At 33.3% G+C, this 17,570-nt stretch overlaps 1 protein-coding gene across 12 annotated transcripts in view; it reads left to right on the forward strand.

The window, feature by feature from the left end:
• MYCBP2 (MYC binding protein 2) overlaps positions 1 to 17,570 on the forward strand; it is a 232,740-nt gene that overhangs the window by 125,047 nt on the left and 90,123 nt on the right. For all 12 annotated transcript variants that reach the window (XM_016149329.2, XM_016149321.2, XM_016149322.2 and 9 more), the window contains 8 exons: positions 1,843 to 1,985; positions 3,426 to 3,526; positions 4,197 to 4,415; positions 9,543 to 9,768; positions 10,822 to 10,940; positions 11,621 to 11,708; positions 13,993 to 14,042; positions 16,216 to 16,388. In XM_016149329.2, coding sequence (XP_016004815.1) covers positions 1,843 to 1,985; positions 3,426 to 3,526; positions 4,197 to 4,415; positions 9,543 to 9,768; positions 10,822 to 10,940; positions 11,621 to 11,708; positions 13,993 to 14,042; positions 16,216 to 16,388 — 1,119 coding nt within the window. The remainder of the gene's footprint in view (positions 1 to 1,842; positions 1,986 to 3,425; positions 3,527 to 4,196; positions 4,416 to 9,542; positions 9,769 to 10,821; positions 10,941 to 11,620; positions 11,709 to 13,992; positions 14,043 to 16,215; positions 16,389 to 17,570) is intronic.

Here is a 17,570-nt window from a genome sequence, read left to right on the forward strand (position 1 = left end):
ACTATACATTTCTCACTGAGTCTGAATTTTTCTTTTGGCAACTCATGTAATCCTAGGGAGCAGTGACTGTCAATCACCATATTTGTCCTCAACCTGATTGAGCATCAATCATTGAAGTTGCACATCACTTTCAGAGGCTGGCCTTCCTCTCTTTCCTTCATAAACAATCTAGGGACACTGCCTAGGTAGTTAACACAGAACAGTTTACCTAGATGTAGATTTTCTGCCTCCTTTCTCCATGTGAAATAGAATAGAAAAATAATAGGCATTAAATAGCTACAGAGGAGCATATTGCTGCGGAGATACAAAAGCTTTCTAGTCCTTTTACCCCAGTCATGAAAACTTTTTCTGTTACGTAGCGGAATAGCACTACATTAAACAAATATTATTTTCTTTCTCAAAGCATAGATTAAAAACCATATAGTACACCAGGGAAGAGTTATATATTTCAAAAAGCTGGAGAGCCCCTTAAAAGTGTCTGCTCTCCAGACTTTATAACTTCTACAAAATACAGTGTTTTAGATCTCTCGATACTTTTCACCAAGCTTTAAAATAAATAACCTTAGCTTCAATTAAAAATTAAATTTAAAAAGATTAGAATCTCTTAACTTTACCATCCTACTCTGATGGCTCCTAAGTTTATATCTCTAGCTTTCATCTCCTCTGAGCCCTTGACTGAATATCCAGGTCCCTCTTTGATATCTTTATTTGAGTGAAAATAATAAGAGATGATGACAATATTGAATGTGCACTGAGCACTTACTGTATGCCACGTAGTGCTCTAAGTGCTTTATCAGTGTCATCTCAACTCGTTCTCATGGTATCCCCATGAGGGTAGGCACTTTTCATTCCTTTTTCTGCTTTACAGTTGAGGGAGCCAAGACAGAGTGGTTAAACCACTTACCTAAAGGCACACTTGTAGTGATTTATGGTCCTGGGGTTCGTAGGCAGGAAACTGAATGATCTATTCTTACCTACTGTACCACACATCCACTTTAAGGCTGCTCTAGGTAGTTGACTTACAGACATATTAGTTTAATGTGTCCAGAGTAGTCTTCCCCATCTGTGGTTACATCCAAGCACCTGGGAGGCATTCTTCACTTCTTCATACTTTACATTTAGTCCATCAAGTCCCGACAGCTGTACTTTTAAAATGTCCTAGATCTGACCTTTTATACCACTCTCATAATTAACAGTCTAGTCCGGGCCCACACTACTCCTACCTGGTTAACTGTAATAGCCCCTAGACCAGTCTCCCTCCTTTCACATTGCCCTCCTACAGTCAGTTCTGCACAGCACAGCCAGAATGTTCTTATAGAAATGTAAATCATGTCGGGTTCTGCGCTTGGGCTAAACCCTCTCATACCTTCCCTTCCCATTCCAGTATGAAATATATAGTCGTTACTGTGGTGTACAAATTTCACATGTTCTGACTCCTGTTTACTTTTACCACCTTGTCACTTTTCATTCTCCTTTCGTTCCTTGAACTCACCCATCTTGTACCTGTCCGAACCTTTATCTTACTGTTCCTTTTGCCTGAATACTTTCTCAGACTTTTTTTTTTAAAAAAGTCTGAGAAAGAAAGTATTCAGGGCTTTTGTTTAATATCAGTTTTAAGATAGAGTCTCCTTGATCTTATTTAAAATAACTTCATTCCCTTATCCTGCTTTTGTTCTTATTGAGGCCCTATTACTCCTTGACATTATATAATTATATATTTACTTTTTAAACTTTAATTTTTTAAAATTTGAAATGAGGAGCTGTGAACTAGACTCAGTTCCTAGAGTTGGATCACATTGTACCTACCATGTAAAATAATCTCATGTGTCACTCACGTTATAGGAGTGAATTTGATGGAGATTTACAGTCCCAACTTCTGAGTAAAGCCAATGAGGAAGATAAAAACTGTAGCAGAGCTCTCTCTGTGGTAAGCACCGTTGTTCGAGCTGCAAAAGACCTCTTGCACAGAGCTCTAGCTGTGGATGGTAAGACTTTTACTTTCTTTATAGTCATATTTTAAATTAATTATGCTCAGAGTTCCTGAAGAGGAACCATCTTGTAGAATTCCAGAATGTTGTATTCATTATAGGACCACACGTACAAATACATTCATTTAGGATTAGCCATACTCTACTATAATTAGTCATATTGTAATGTAGACTTTTTTAGAATGTTTAAAAGCATTAGTTAACCTAGTAAGAGAAAAACTTGATTAAACAAAGTCTCCTTTATCCTTTCAGTAGTCAAAAAGCATTTTGTTTTCTCCTTTAGACATATTTTTCTTCCTATATGTACTGTTTCCAGTAATGGTATCACCATTTACCCAAAGGTCTGGATAACTCTAAACATTCCCCCTAATTCAGGTTTTTAAGTTGAGTTCTTCCACTGGAAACTCTCCAGCTTGTGTTCGCCCATCTGTTCTCGTAGTTCGAGCTGCTGTGGTGTGAGCGCGTATCCCCTTTCTCATGGATGGATAACACGCTGATAAGCTCACAACTGCCTTTTCCCCATTCCCTTTTGAGTTATTCAGTCACCCTCCACTCTGGCAGCAGAGTTACAGCTGTTTACAAAAACATTCACTGTGACTCATCCCACCTTACTGATGTATAACATTCGTTCCTAAGCCTAGTTGTATGTAATATTCTCCAGGGACACTTATAAAATTAAGAATATTTGGCCCATCCAAACTAGGGGTTTAGGCTAGACTAAGAAACTGTACTTTTTAAAAAAGTGTCCAGTCTATGCTGAGGCAACAGGAGATCTAGAAACAAGTATTGGGATTTAATTGATTGGCCTTTAACATAAAGATCTTCACTATCTAGACTCAACTTATCTTTCCAGCTCCATATTCATGGATAAATGATTAAAACATCCATCAGCAAAGTGCTTTCCTTGGAAAAATAGAAAGCATGATAGCCTAATAATGGCAAACATTTTTGGAGTGCTCGTTATATGCAGGCGTTGTTCTAAGTGTTTTATGTATGTTAACCTTCACAACATCCAGTGAGGGAAGTACTCTGTTATTATCCTCTTTTCAGATGTATACCGAGACACGTACAAATTAAGTAATTTGCCTGATGTCACACATATAGCCACATGTGACCCCAAGACTACTGGTTTAAAATCATGACTGTTACTGTAGGTTCTAATCCTGGCTCTATCATTGTACAGGTGGACGATTTGGGACAAGGTACTTAAACACCAAGTGCCTTGATTTCCCCTTCTAAAAAGTGGATAGGAAAAAAGTTTCTCATTGATTAAATGAGATAACACATGTAAATAAAGCCCTTAGTTAGTTCAGGTACTTTGTAAGCATTCAATCAATGCCAACCATAATTTTGCTCAAGATAATAGAATATAGTTTAGTATAGCATACGTCATTATAATGAAATGACCTCTAACTGTAGTTTTAATGCCTTTTTTAGCTGACGACATTCCAGAACTGCTTAGCTCTTCCAGTCTGTTTTCCATGCTGCTTCCCCTTATTATAGCCTACATAGGACCAGTAGCTGCTGCTATTCCCAAGGTGTGTAATTTAATTCTATAACTTTGAATCTTTTTTTTTTAATGTCAGTTTTTAGATTTTGTATTCTTCCTTGAAAAATACTTTAATCTTTGAGGCACCTGGTTACAGGTAACAACAGAGACACATTAAATGGTAGAAGTCATTAGTTAAACCTCTCTGTTTTATTATATTACTGGATTACTGTGTTTACTTATTGGTTTTACATTTGAAGAATTTGGGAATGGGAAATATAATTTAGAGTTATGATATATAAAGAAAGCTTAAGTTAATTTTTTTTTAATTTGAGATTTATGCCACATTTTCTTCATTTTGAATAAATAGCAATGTAAAAGGTTTAGAGTATTTCAAAATTGCAAAGTATTCAAGATAAGGAAGAAATCATAAATTATTGATACTTTGGCATAATTATTGAATAAAATGTAGTTTAATGCATATCACAAAAGGGCAAAGTATTTAAAAATACAAACTAGGTTATTTTCATATAACAGCTAAGACATCTAAGCTAAATCTTTTTTTCCCAAAGAACAAATTTCTCTTAAACAAAAACTTAGCCAGAAGAAACTCTAGTTGGAAATTCTTAATAATAAAGATAATTAACAATTATAGTAATTAATAATTTTAAAACAACTCTTACATTTATTATCTCATTTAATCATTTTCTCTACACTAGGTGGCTGTAGAAGTCTTTGGTCTTGTTCAACAGTTGCTTCCCTCAGTTGCCATTTTGAATCAGAAGTATGCGCCCCCTGCATTCAATCCTAACCAGTCAACAGATAGCACCACAGGAAACCAGCCTGAGCAAGGCCTCTCTGCTTGTACAACCTCTAATCATTATGCTGTCATAGAGAGTGAGCACCCCTATAAACCTGCATGTGTGATGCACTACAAGGTAGGCACCAGTTCCTAGGGAAAGTTTAAATTTAAAATTGGTTCGATGTTCTATAATGATATCTTAAAGGATACTGAGCCTCAAGCTCAGAAATGTAACTTCTTTTATAGAAGGTAGTTAGGCCATTGTCAGATACGCAGAAGGGTTTAAGACAGTTTTTTATCATTAAAGAGTATAGTTTTGTAGGGTTTATGAGAGTTGTTCTCTTATCTTTTTATAAGTACAGTGCAGTATACAATGCCAAACTGCATATTATGTATTGTAATAGTAGTGGATATAACCATTAAAACTTAAAAATCATACTTTTGAACTGATATTTGTACCACAGCCTGAACTCTGAAAATTTGCATACCCAACGTAGACATTAAAGTACTCTATTATACGTAATGTAAAAACTACATTAAAACATTTTTAAATATATTATAGGGCATAAAAAATCCTATTCCTCTTTAAACTGTATCATGTAAATTGAGATCAGCTTTATGAATTTAATTAAAAGTTTAAGTTCTGTGTGCTTATAAAATATTCAACTTCTTATTTTAGAATATGGCAAATATGTAAAAGGAAAAACCAGTACATTTATCCATCATTCCAGATTCAGCAGTTATCAAATCTTGGTCATACCTGTTTCATTTGTTCCCCACCCATTTTGTTCCCTCCTATGTTGTTTTAAAGCACATTTGTGGATGATTTTTCATGTATCTCTAAAATATAAGGACCTATAAAAAATAATAAGATTATTATCACACCAAAAAAACCCCTAATAATTCCTTTATATAATCAAATATGCAAACTTTTAATCGTTTGAAGTACAATCTAAATGAAATTTTAATGTTTTTAATTGTTTGAATTAGAATCCAAATAAGATCCATCTAATTTGATGGGTTATGTCTTTTCTGTTTCCTTGAGTTTTATATAAGAAACTGGATCTTGTGTCCTTGTAGGACAGGAGACTCTTCAGCTTGCCTCCTGTGTCCTTTAGACACACCTCTGTGGTCATTCGTAGCATCCTGGCTTTCTGGTATAATAAGATTTTCCAGGTTCATCTTACACATTTTCCTGCCTCAGACCTAAAACCAGCCATTTTTTTCAAAGCGCCCCAGTTCCTTTTAATGGTAATGGGTATTTTAAAGCCAGCATCTGGTACTGAGGATGCTCATTTCTCCTGTGTTGGTCATTATTTCTAGATATTTTATAGTGCCAAGAACTAGTAAATACACTCACATATAATCACTCATATATTTATACACACACACACACATGCTATTTTTATATATGTGTATATGTATTTATATATGTGAGTGTATATATTTATGTCGGTGTATTTATGTGTATATTTTTTTAATGCAAAATACTTCATGAGTTTGTACTGATGTTACTAATTCAAAATAAGGACTGCAGTATGTTACACATGACTCTCTTTTCTTCTGCTTCTAGAATCCCTGTTATCGATGACACGTGGAAATAATAGAATTAGAAAATCAGTTATTCATTTTCTGTATGTGTGTGCATGTGTTGTGTATTTTGTGCATATGTATGTTGTCTTTTGGGTATGTCCCAACTAGGATATATAGAGAAATGACTGTGTTTTAAAGGAAGTGGGTATGGTCAGTCACTGTGTTACAAAGGAAGTTGGAATAGTCCCCCTCTGTGCAGTTATGCCACTAATTAAATATACTTTTGGCATCATTTATTCTACTTTTGATTTTTTAGGAATTGCTTTTAAAATCTTGTTTTGCTTTATAATAATTTAAGTAATTGCATAGTACTAAGTCAAATCTGTAAAACAAACTAGTATAGTCAAAGAAGTCTGGCTTTTACCTCTATCCCCTCACTCCGTTCCCTCCCTTTCTTGTCATAGGTAACATTTTATGTTATTGTAATTTCGTAGTTTATCCTTTCATTGTTTCTTTTAGTGTAAGTATTGCTCATGTATTTCAATTTTTTTATTTCAAAAATTTTCAAACCTGTAGAAAAAAGTAACAAGATTTGTACAATGAACACCCATATATGTTTCACTTAGCTTCTTCAGGTAACATTTTGCCACCTTTGTTGTATTTATTTATATATATTCGTTTGTTTGTATTTATTACTGAACCATTTAAGAATAAGTTGCAAACATCACAACTCCTCCTAAGAACAGTGAAGTTTTCTGTATAACCACAATACAGTGATCAAACATCAATGTAGTATTAGTATCTTAAAAAGTAGTAGTAGTATATTATGTTATAAGCTAAACAGTTTACAAGTTGTCCCAAAAGTGGCTCTTATAGCATATTTTAAAACTGTGTTCTGGGAAACACTCAGACTCATACATTAGATTTTTAGATTTACTTTTCAGGTCTCTTATCTCCTTTAATCTGAAACAGTTCCTCGGCCTTTCTTGCTCTTTTATGACATGGGAATTTTTGAAGAATACAGTCAGTGGTTTTGTAAAAACATCCTTTTATTTGGATTTGATTGATCATTTCCTAATGATTAGACTCGGGTTACACACTGTGGGCAGCAACACATGAGTAGTGGTGTATCCTCCACAGTAAATTTCATCTGGAGGCTCTTAGTCACTTGATTAATAAGATAGCTGGCAAATATCACCACCAAAAAAAGCATCTTTTTTTTTCCTTTGCAATTGTTTATGGGTAGACATCTAGAGACTGTGTAAACAATACTGTTCCCCAACAAATTTTCACCCAGTTATTTTAGCGTCCATTGGTTATTGTTACCCAAATCAGTTATTACTATAGTGGTAACAAAATAGTGGCTTTCTAATTCTATTATGCCTTCCAGCTAGTGTTCTCTTATAAAGGAGGGTTTTCCCATCCCTTCTACTTTAAAAAAATTATCCATACGTTGTATGTGTTTATGTTAATATGGACTTAATGTTATAATCCCTTGCTGTCATTATTCATTTTGATGCTCAAATTTTGCTTTGGCAAGTGAAAGTTCATTCAGGGTGGATTTTATGTCCTTTTACTGTGTTTTCATTTGTTTTTGAGCACTCCTTAGTAGTTCTAATCTACATCTATTTTATTAATATATGTCACTATTAACAATAAAACTATTAAGTAAAATTAATGACTTTTTGCATATTTGTCTTTAAAATAAATTCCCCTGACATTATATATGATCTAAGTACAATATTCAAAAGTTAGAATAATTCTTTTTGTGTATATGTGCATATATACATATATAACTTTAATGTAAAGTTAGACTTAATTTGTTTATTTATACTCAATTTTATGAGTTTTTTCCTGTCCTACTTGATTCAATCTTTTTAAATATGTAAAATATTACCATGGTTCCACAAATAAAATTATATAGAATAATATACTTAGAATTATAAATTCATTCCCTTTCCTTTTCTGCTTCTCACTTACTCCAGCAAGTATCCTGGCATATTCTTCCTATGTTCCTTTTTGAAAAAATCAAGGCAGGAGAGAGAGATAGGTAGGTAGAGAAGAGGGCAAGGGAGGTAGTAGTCTTATTTTCCTTTATTTAGAAAAGGTAGTACACTGTACTGTTTTGTACTTTGCTTCTTAAATTTAACAATGAAATCTCTCCATATCCATTTAAAGACGTAATCTTCCTTTTTTTTTTTTTTTGCAACTGCATTGTACTCCACAGTGAAGGTATATCCTACTCTATCCAGTCAATTTTGTGTTATGCGAGCATTTAGAGTACTTTCAGTATTTCACATTTTTTTTTTTTTAATGAATAACTTTATGCGTATTTTGGTCAGGTTCCTTCCCCTCTTCCCCCCATATTGTTGGAAGCATATATTCAAACTAAATTCCTACAAGTGAGATTGCTAATTAAACAAATATAGAATGAGGAGCCTGGTGCTTCATAGGTATGGGATTGCTGATTCAGAGGGTGAAGGCATATGTAGTTTTACTAGATATTGAGAAATTCCCTCCGTAGAAAGGATACCATTTTGTATCCTCACCAACAGTGAGTGAGAGCGTTTGTTTTCTCACAGCCTCCCCAGCAGAGTATGTGGTAAAATTTTGGGCCATTTGCCCATCTATTGGGAAAAATGGTATCTCAATTTAGATTTTTTTTAAAGCATTTTATTTTGTTTTATTACTACTTTCAAGTATATAGTACATTGGTTAAACATTTATATAGTTTATGAAATGATCCCCCCGATTACTTTATCAGTTTAGTGTTAATTTATACTTGTGTTATTATGAACAAGGTTGAATGAACCTTTCATTTAAATGGAGAATTTTAACTATTCCTTACTAAAAATTTTTGTCTCTGTCCTAGATAATTTTTTAGATTAATATCATGCTTAATAAATTTCTAAAGGTTCGTATCATATCCTACAACCAATTCATAGTTTACTATTTGACAAGGACCTGCTTAACTCTTATTCTCCTACCACGACAGAATTTGCTCTGTGACAATGGTGACAGAAGCTTAAAAATGGCCTTATAGATACATGTAATTATATGACTTCATAAACTCATATACAATAAAACTTCAGGTTAGAAAAACAAAAATCTAGGTTTTTTTCATGTGTGTGTGTGTGTTTATTATTATTTTCATGTGAAGTTTTTTTGCTAATGAAAAGAAGCATTTGTAACAGATACTATGAATGGTGGATAGCCTAAAAGTGACTAAAGCCTTAAATTTTAGTCATTTATTAACTTTCCATCAATATATCTTTATATTTTTTTACCTATTAAATTATGTTTTAAGTGACCTACCTATATATTCCTTAAGTGTGTACTTACCGAAATGGAAAATTTACTATATAATAAACTTTTCCACAAGAAAATCAGATAGCTGAATGTTTGTGGCAATTAAGCAGCTTTTGTAGTATTCGTTCCAATGATATAAATGTGTACTTACAAATATTTTTAATGCAATATCAACTAAATATTAAATAGAAAGCAGTAGGTATTGCAAGTGGAGTATAGGAACAAATGACGTTGGACATTAATAACCTGATTTCTGATCATATTTAAATGACTCTTAGTTCCTTAGTTAAAATTTATTTTACAAATATATTGAAAGCCTCGTCTTTGCAGGATGATGTTCTTTCGGTTTCTAAGACAGACAAAAAGTAAAAATCTAATTCTTCTTAACAAATGCAAGTGTCCTCTTGCCTGGTGACCTCAGGTAACATTTCCAGAATGTGTACGGTGGATGACAATCGAGTTTGACCCTCAGTGTGGTACTGCACAGTCAGAAGATGTCCTTCGTTTATTGATTCCTGTCAGAACTCTTCAAAATTCAGGATATGGACCAAAATTGACATCTATTCATGAAAATCTTAATTCCTGGATAGAATTAAAGAAATTTTCTGGATCTTCTGGTTGGCCTACTATGGTTTTAGTGTTACCAGGTAAGTAATTTTTTCTCTTCTGTTTTATATGGTAAAATATATGCATTTATGATACATATATTTGGTAGGAATACATCATTGAAAATGTTGTAAGTTTTAGAAGGATTTCTTTAAGACCTACTGTGTATCTGGGTTGCAGTTGAGAAGTAAAGAAGACTTACTGGGCAAGGGGTGGTGTCTCATGACCAAGTTTTAGAAGAGAGAATGTTTTGAGGAGCTTGTGAAAAAAGAGTAGCTTGACCAAAACAGAGTTAATATTGAGGAGTGGTGATCTGTATAGTTGGGACCAAACTATAGAAAAACTGTATTAGATCTTTTATTTTCCCAATAAGTTCTAAATCTTGAGACCTTGCTAAGGATTCCTTCTTTTCATGAGAATTGATGAACCACCTAACCTACTGGGTTGTTGTTTAAAACTACTATTTTCAGTCCTGCTTGAGGATGTGTGCGTGTGTGCATGAGAGAAAGAGAGAAACAGGGAGAGAGACAGAGACAGAAACAGAGAGCACACTGCACTTTTATTGCTGCTCCCGGTATTTTCCTTTAAAAAAAGTTTAAGTATTTAAAACTATATGTAGAGTGTTCTGTTTTCAACCAATTAACCATAACTACACTTGTGATCCCCCAAACTAATAGCCAGTTTGAATTCAGAAAGTTTTTCTTCCAGTCATCCTGCTTTGTTTATTTGTGAAGAGATCAGACAAAGCTAAATGCCAGGGTAAAGGATTGCTCGCTCTGAGACAGAAAAGGTTAACCTAGGTCACTTCAGTAATTGACAGAAAATTTAAAAATGATCGCTCATGTAACTTAAATGTAGGACATTTTATTAAGGAGAATTTGATCATAAAGAAAAAAAAAACAGTCCATTTGGGATGGTTCCATTGTTTTCTAGCATTTTTAGCGCAGTTTTGTTCAAGTAGACGGGAACCCTCCCTGCAAAGGCTAGGGTTTTTTTTTTTTTTAATATTTGATTTCTATTGCTACCTATCTTGAGATGGATAAAACATAAAGTCGTTTCAAGATTTCAAATTCAATGTTTGTTTTTTTCCTTAGGAAATGAGGCCCTTTTCTCATTGGAGACTGCATCAGATTATGTGAAAGATGACAAAGCTTCTTTCTTTGGTTTCAAATGCTTTGCAATTGGATATGAGTTTAGCCCTGGACCTGATGAGGTAAGAATGAATTATCCTCTCATTCTGTTACGGAATATTGTGTTTCTAAGGGCTACTATTGACTTAAATTTATTTGCTTTCTTTACTTAAGAGTCGAATTTATTTTAAGCTAGAGTATTTAATTTAAAATATTTTGTACTTTAATTGTGTATAGTCATCTGTTTTTACTACTTTTAACATGTGAGGAGAATTGAGTCTGTGCAACATGACCCAGCCTTTGAAGACTTAGTTCCAACCCTGCGCAGGTCGCTGTACCTTTCTGAGTAAATAATAGAACTTGATTTCACAGTGGGACCAACCTAATAACTCTTCTGACTATTTCAAAACATACAACAAAAGCAAAATCAAGGGAAAAACTAATCATATCTCCTCAAAGAAACAAATGAAAAATTCTTTGGACAGTGTACCTGTGGGCCCGAACCTTACAACCAGCATGAGACGTAATATTAAGTATCTTCCACTTTTTTTTTTTTTAAATAGTAGTTTCACGTGTACAGCATAGCGATTAGACATTTGTATAATTTATAGAGTGATCCTCCCGAATCTCTTCCACTCTTAATTTAACTATGTTTTCTTCTAGTTTCAAAAGTTTTGCTTGAGTGCAAGCAACATTCGTTGATAATCCACATTATCTTTCAAACATTTTTTAAAGCAGTTAATATTTTTTTGCAATTATACAGGGAGTCATTCATTTGGAAAAAGAATTAGCTAATCTTGGTGGGGTTTGTGCAGCAGCTTTGATGAAAAAGGACCTAGCACTTCCTATTGGTAAGTCCGGGTAAATATTAGCTGTTTGTTTACGATTTAAAAAAAAAAATTAAGAATAGAATATATTTATTATAGTACATTTATTATATATTACTTTTAAAAAATAGCAAAATGAATCCCATAGTCACATACACTCATGAGCAATAACTGCTTAATATCCTGGTAGTTTGGGATTTTTTAAATGGAGACTGAAGAATGTGTGTTCACACATACATATGCACACAAACACCCTTCTTCGTTCATATACTTGCTATGTGCCAGGCATTTATTTGGGTTAAGCACTGAATGTATAGTATTAAACCAAAAGTTTGAGATATTTTTAAATGTTCTAGTGGACATACCAATTGGAAAACTAGAACCCATTGTCTGGAGCTCAGGGAATGAGTCAATAGAAATGTCATTTGAACATAATTGATATTTAAACACATGGGACCATATGAAAGATGAGCTAGAAAGAGAATGCAAATGAGAAAGAGAAGAGCCCAGGATCAAGGCTGAGGCTTGCCAAAATTTCAAAGCTGGACAAAATAGGAGGAAAAAACTGGAAAAAGACTGTGCGGGAGCAGCAAGCCAGTGAGGCAGGGTGAAACCAGGAGAGTGGGTATTCGTGGGATTTCGAATGCTGCTGAGAAGTCAGTTAAAATCTTTCACTGGATCTAAAAACTTGGTTATTTATATACGCAATAAGAAATACATCAGTAAAGTGAGAGAAATATAAGGCCTTTGAGATCAGAGTGAGAGAATAGAAAGTCAGGAAGGAGAGTGAGGCTGAAAAAAGGTAACTGGAAGAGTTTTCCTGTGAAACAGAACAGAGAAATGAGGCAGTGGCAGAAACTGTATCTCTTTTTGTGATGCAAAGTGGCGGATATGTAAGTTGATTCATAATCAAGATAGCAGAGAAGAAAGTGAATTTAAAAATATTTACCAATTTAATGACATTTAACTATAGTTTAACATTTTATTTCCACAATATTTGGTAATAAAAAGCATTATGTTTATATTTCCCCAATGTTCACCCCTGAAAGTTTATCTGTATTTCTTCCTTTTGAGACTACCCTTCCCACTTGATCCTTTCTTTCTTCCTATCTCTCTTTCTCTGCTCTTCTTTTTTATTCTCTTTCTTCCTCCTGCTACCTTTTGTCCTTCCTAGTTCCCTTGCACCTACTTAATGTTGACATATATGAGAAAATGAGACATCTTATATTCTAATTGTATAGGTAAATTAGTACAACCTCTTTGAAGGAAATATGTCAATAACTTCAAATTTTGTATTCATATACCTCTTGATGTAGCCATTTTTATATACATACTTGCACAAGTGCTCAAAAAATACATGTTGTAAGATAGATTAATATAACAGTGCTTGTGATTGTAAAAATGGGAAGTAACCAAAATGCCTATCAGTTGGAAACTGGTTAAAGAAGTAATGGTACATCTATCTGTACAGTGGGAATGTATGTGACTGTTTAAAAACAACAAAACTATTAGCCCTCAATGTCATGACCATAAAAAATGTCCAAAATATATTAACTGAGAAAAGCGAGTTGCAGAAGAGGGCCCCATTTTTACAAACATTATCTTATGTATAAATATATATGTATGTGCACATATGTGCATTATGTTGACATACACACACATTTATTATTTGTACACAAAGTTTCTAGAACAATACATAAGAAACTGTTGACACTTTATGTTTGGGTGGAAAGCGATGGCAGAAGTATTTATTCTGTCCTTCAGTATAATTTGAATATTTCCCTTGAACATGTATTACTTTAGAGGTGATATTTTGTAAATTAAGCTATCAAAGAAAATTTAATAAATAAAATGTGTTCTGTATTAAGCCATAAAGGAGAAAATGATTGAGGATATAGTCACTACCTTAGGTTTTTCTGCCAGTTACTTGTGTTTAGGAAAGGTATAGCTCTTCTGTATGATAACCAAAATACAAAGGCTCAGATTCTGAATAACCAGTTTCCTTATTTTTTTTTTGTAAAAAATAAAGAATACTCAAAATTTTACATTTAAATGCATAAATATAGTATAAAGCTTTTGCACATTACTCGAACAATATATTTTGAGTATTGTCTTGAGACTTAAAGCTTATATTCATATTGAAAATGTAATTACATTTTAAATTATAAACCACTGAGATTTATCCTGAATGATAATAGTTCTTTTCAATCTGAAATATCAGAATTGTGAAAAAGGTAAAAGGATGCAAAAGACTAGAAAGTTAAATTAAGTATAATATATTTTAGTAAAACTTTTATTTACACAACAGGTAATGAATTAGAGGAAGATCTTGAAATTCTTGAAGAGGCTGCATTACAGGTATTGTCCCAAACATTGTAAGGATAAACTTTGTACATTAATTTAAAAGCAGTGTATTCACTCAGATCAACCTTAATTTTTTTTGGAAATAGGACTCATTCATTAAATACTTCATTCTGTTCACTGGTGGTTATAAAGATAAATAGTTTATCATTTCTCCCATTGATGGGAGACACACATGTGAGTCCTTGCTGCGCTGCGTGGTGTGTGTTAACTCTGGAATGAGACGTGTATCCTATGGGAGAAAGAACAGCTCTCAAGTGCCAAAGGGGTAGGGGAAAGCTTTGCAGACCTGTGGGCATGTAGAATGGATCTTGAAAGTTATTGACCAGTTTGAAAAAAAGAGGGGAAAGATTTTAGTAGTAATTTAAATAATATCTATAGAGCACTCTAATTTACAATATCTTTAATATAACCTATTTTTGCAATCACACTTTGAGGTAGGTATTATCTCTTGTATCTTACCAATAAGTGAAGTTTAGAGAAGTTATGTGACTTGTCTAAGAATTCAGTTAATTGGGAGATAGAGGCTAGTATCTAGGTCTTCTAATATCTACAAGAAGTGGTTTATATTGTATTTCCTGAGATAAATTGATTATTAATAATTGTCAATTAATAATTTTAAAAAACCACTTATTTAACTTTATCAGGTACTATTTCAAACACTTGGAATATTTTTAAATCATTTAGTCCTTATAGCAACCCTGTCAATTAGAGACTCTTATCTCTATTTACAGATAAGGAAACTGAGGCAAGGAAAACTTAAGTGACTTACCCAGAATCACATAGCTAGTAAGCAAATGGGCTAGAATTTGACCTCTGAAAGTTTAGTGACAAAGTCCATGATCTTGATCATATGTGTAATCATAGGGAGCCACGGTGTCCTCAATAATGTTAAGAAATTTCTGAATTTTAAAAACCCACCAGCTTTTGTTTTTGTTTTAAAAGAAAAATCTATACCTTACAATACAAAAATAAAAATTAATTCAAACATTTAATAAACAATATGTGTCAGATAACTTTTTAGTTAAGGAGAACCATCAAAGAATTCATATATTATTCATCATTACAGCAATTATGGTTTACAAGATGTCATTTAGGCCAGATTAAAGAGATCTTTATTGTGCTACCTTTTAAGGAAAAAAAAATGTTCCTCCAAATTGCCCATTTTTGTTTTGTTATGTCAAGTAGTCGTTGTGGTCTAACACATATTAAACACCTAAGACTTGTTAGGCAATGTAGCGTGTATTTTATGAGTGTTATTTAACTTAAATTTTAAAATAACCCAAACAACTTCATTTGATCACCAGTTTATACATTTTACAGATTCAGGAAGGTCTGTAAGTTGTTAGCTGAAGAGCATGCAGCAATCATTTGTCCAAAGCCAGGATTCAAATTCAAGTTTGTTTGATTTCAAAAATCATGATTTTTGAAATTATATAACTTGGGGAATGCAGAAGTTACTGTGGTATAAACTTGATAGTACTGGAACTATAATCCTTTTCTATGAAAAATATTTTGTTTTAAAATTTATCTTATAATCATTAAAAAGTTTCTAGTTTCAACATTTAAAGCAGGTCTTTCCAAAATGTAGGCATGCTTGTCAGATAGGTGAGGACTAAAATTTCAGTTGTATCTGCTTCTTTTTCCTAACATTAACCAGGCTTAGATAGGCTGATGCAGTTTATGTGCAGCCACAACAATCAAGCTTCCATCTACTTTTTGCCCAAGTCAAGACCTTGGTACCCCGTACCCCCACCACCCATGAGCGCAGACGCACCTACCCATGATAGCTTCCAATAATGGAGACACAGAAAGAGGTGGGGCTCCACAGCTGCCTACAGAAGGGAGCCCTGGCCCTGACAAATGGGGGTGTAACATGTAGAGGGCTAGAGTGTGTGGGGGTGGGGCGTGGGGTGTGTGCACCGTTTGCAGCAGCATGTGGATTTGAAAAGTCCCTTATTCTTATGAGAGGAAAGACTATAGAAGTATTTATTTTCCCATAGTTTTTTCTCCTGGAAGTTGTCTACTTTATAAGCTAAAGGAACACTGGGGTATGGGGAGAAAATGATTTCTCCAAAAGAGCCTATCAAAAGTTGTGTGCACGTTATAAAATTCATGTAATTAAAGCTTTATATTTTAAAATACATAAATATTCTCTATTATCCAACAGGTGTGCAAAACCCATTCTGGTATTCTTGGAAAGGGTTTAGCTCTTTCTCATTCACCAACTATATTAGAAGCGCTGGAAGGAAACTTACCACTTCAGATCCAAAGCAATGAACAGTCCTTCCTGGATGATTTTATTGCTTGTGTTCCAGGATCAAGTGGTGGAAGGCTTGCAAGGTAAGGCTTTCTGAGTACAACAGTTGCTTTCTCTCAGGGTTTGCCTCAGCCTTCATTTCTGAAGAGAAATGAAAGGGGAATCTATCGGAATATTAAAAATGCTGCCTAAAATAATCTGGTTTTGAACTTGCTGAAGTATAAAATGGTACTTAATATTTCAAAATATTTTAAAAATATATGATGCTTGTTAGTCGATTATTTTAAAGTGTCCTAGATTAACTTTGATTTAAAAAAAGATGTGGAACATGGTATAATTGAGAAGTCTGTATACTGAGTAGTAATATTTAATATCTAAATTCCTAAATATATTGCTATATTTTGTTTTAATAATGAGTTTTTTCAAATCTACGGTTAATACAAATATAAATTTAGAATTTAAGTCGGATCATTTGAGGTTGTAGAGTTCTCATTTATTTTGTTGCTTTTTTTTTAAGATAAAAAAATATGCTGACTTGTGTGATTTTTCTAGTAAATGTAGGAATCTAACTTCTTCCTAGTTTTAATTTTAAAAATATAGAGGTTGTTCTTTAGTTTTAAAAAACCAAAATGATGATTGGAGAAGAATAGAAAATCTTTTAAGTCAGTCTTACTACTGTATTTGTGGACATTTTTACACGTGACAGAGGTACTTATCTCCTCACAACTTGAATATTGATAATGGAATGAATTCAGGAATGGCTTCACAAAGTATAGCAAGTCGGCAAAATTGGTAAAAAAAAAAAAAAAAAGAAGAAGAAGAAGAAGAAGAAGAAGAAAAGAAAAGAAGAAGAAGAAGAAGAAAGAAAAAAAGGAAGTTGAGAAATTGTGTAAAGAGAAAATGGACAGGACAGCTTTAACCTAACTCCTCAAGGAAGCAGAATGCCATTTTTGTCCCTGCTTTTATAGAGAAGCTGCTCTTGCCCAGGCTTTCGGGCTGACAAGTTAAGGTGGACCTCCCTCAGTAAGAATAAGTGTCCTAGGCACTTCAAATTATACTCAGCCTAAATTCATTGCCTTGGTTATTTTAAATCAGTCATAGTTAAAATTTCATTTTCTGATTTTAAAATTATTTCTATTTTATTTGTAAACCTCAGAAATCTCATATGCTTGGCATATTTTATAATGAAACTATCATTAACAAATTACTTCCAAGGAAGACAGTTGTGATTATCTCTGAAATAGAAATGAAGATATTGATTTATC

The sequence above is a fragment of the Rousettus aegyptiacus genome, unplaced genomic scaffold (assembly GCF_014176215.1).
Source record: "Rousettus aegyptiacus isolate mRouAeg1 unplaced genomic scaffold, mRouAeg1.p scaffold_m13_p_11, whole genome shotgun sequence".
NCBI classification, from domain to species: domain Eukaryota; kingdom Metazoa; phylum Chordata; class Mammalia; order Chiroptera; family Pteropodidae; genus Rousettus; species Rousettus aegyptiacus.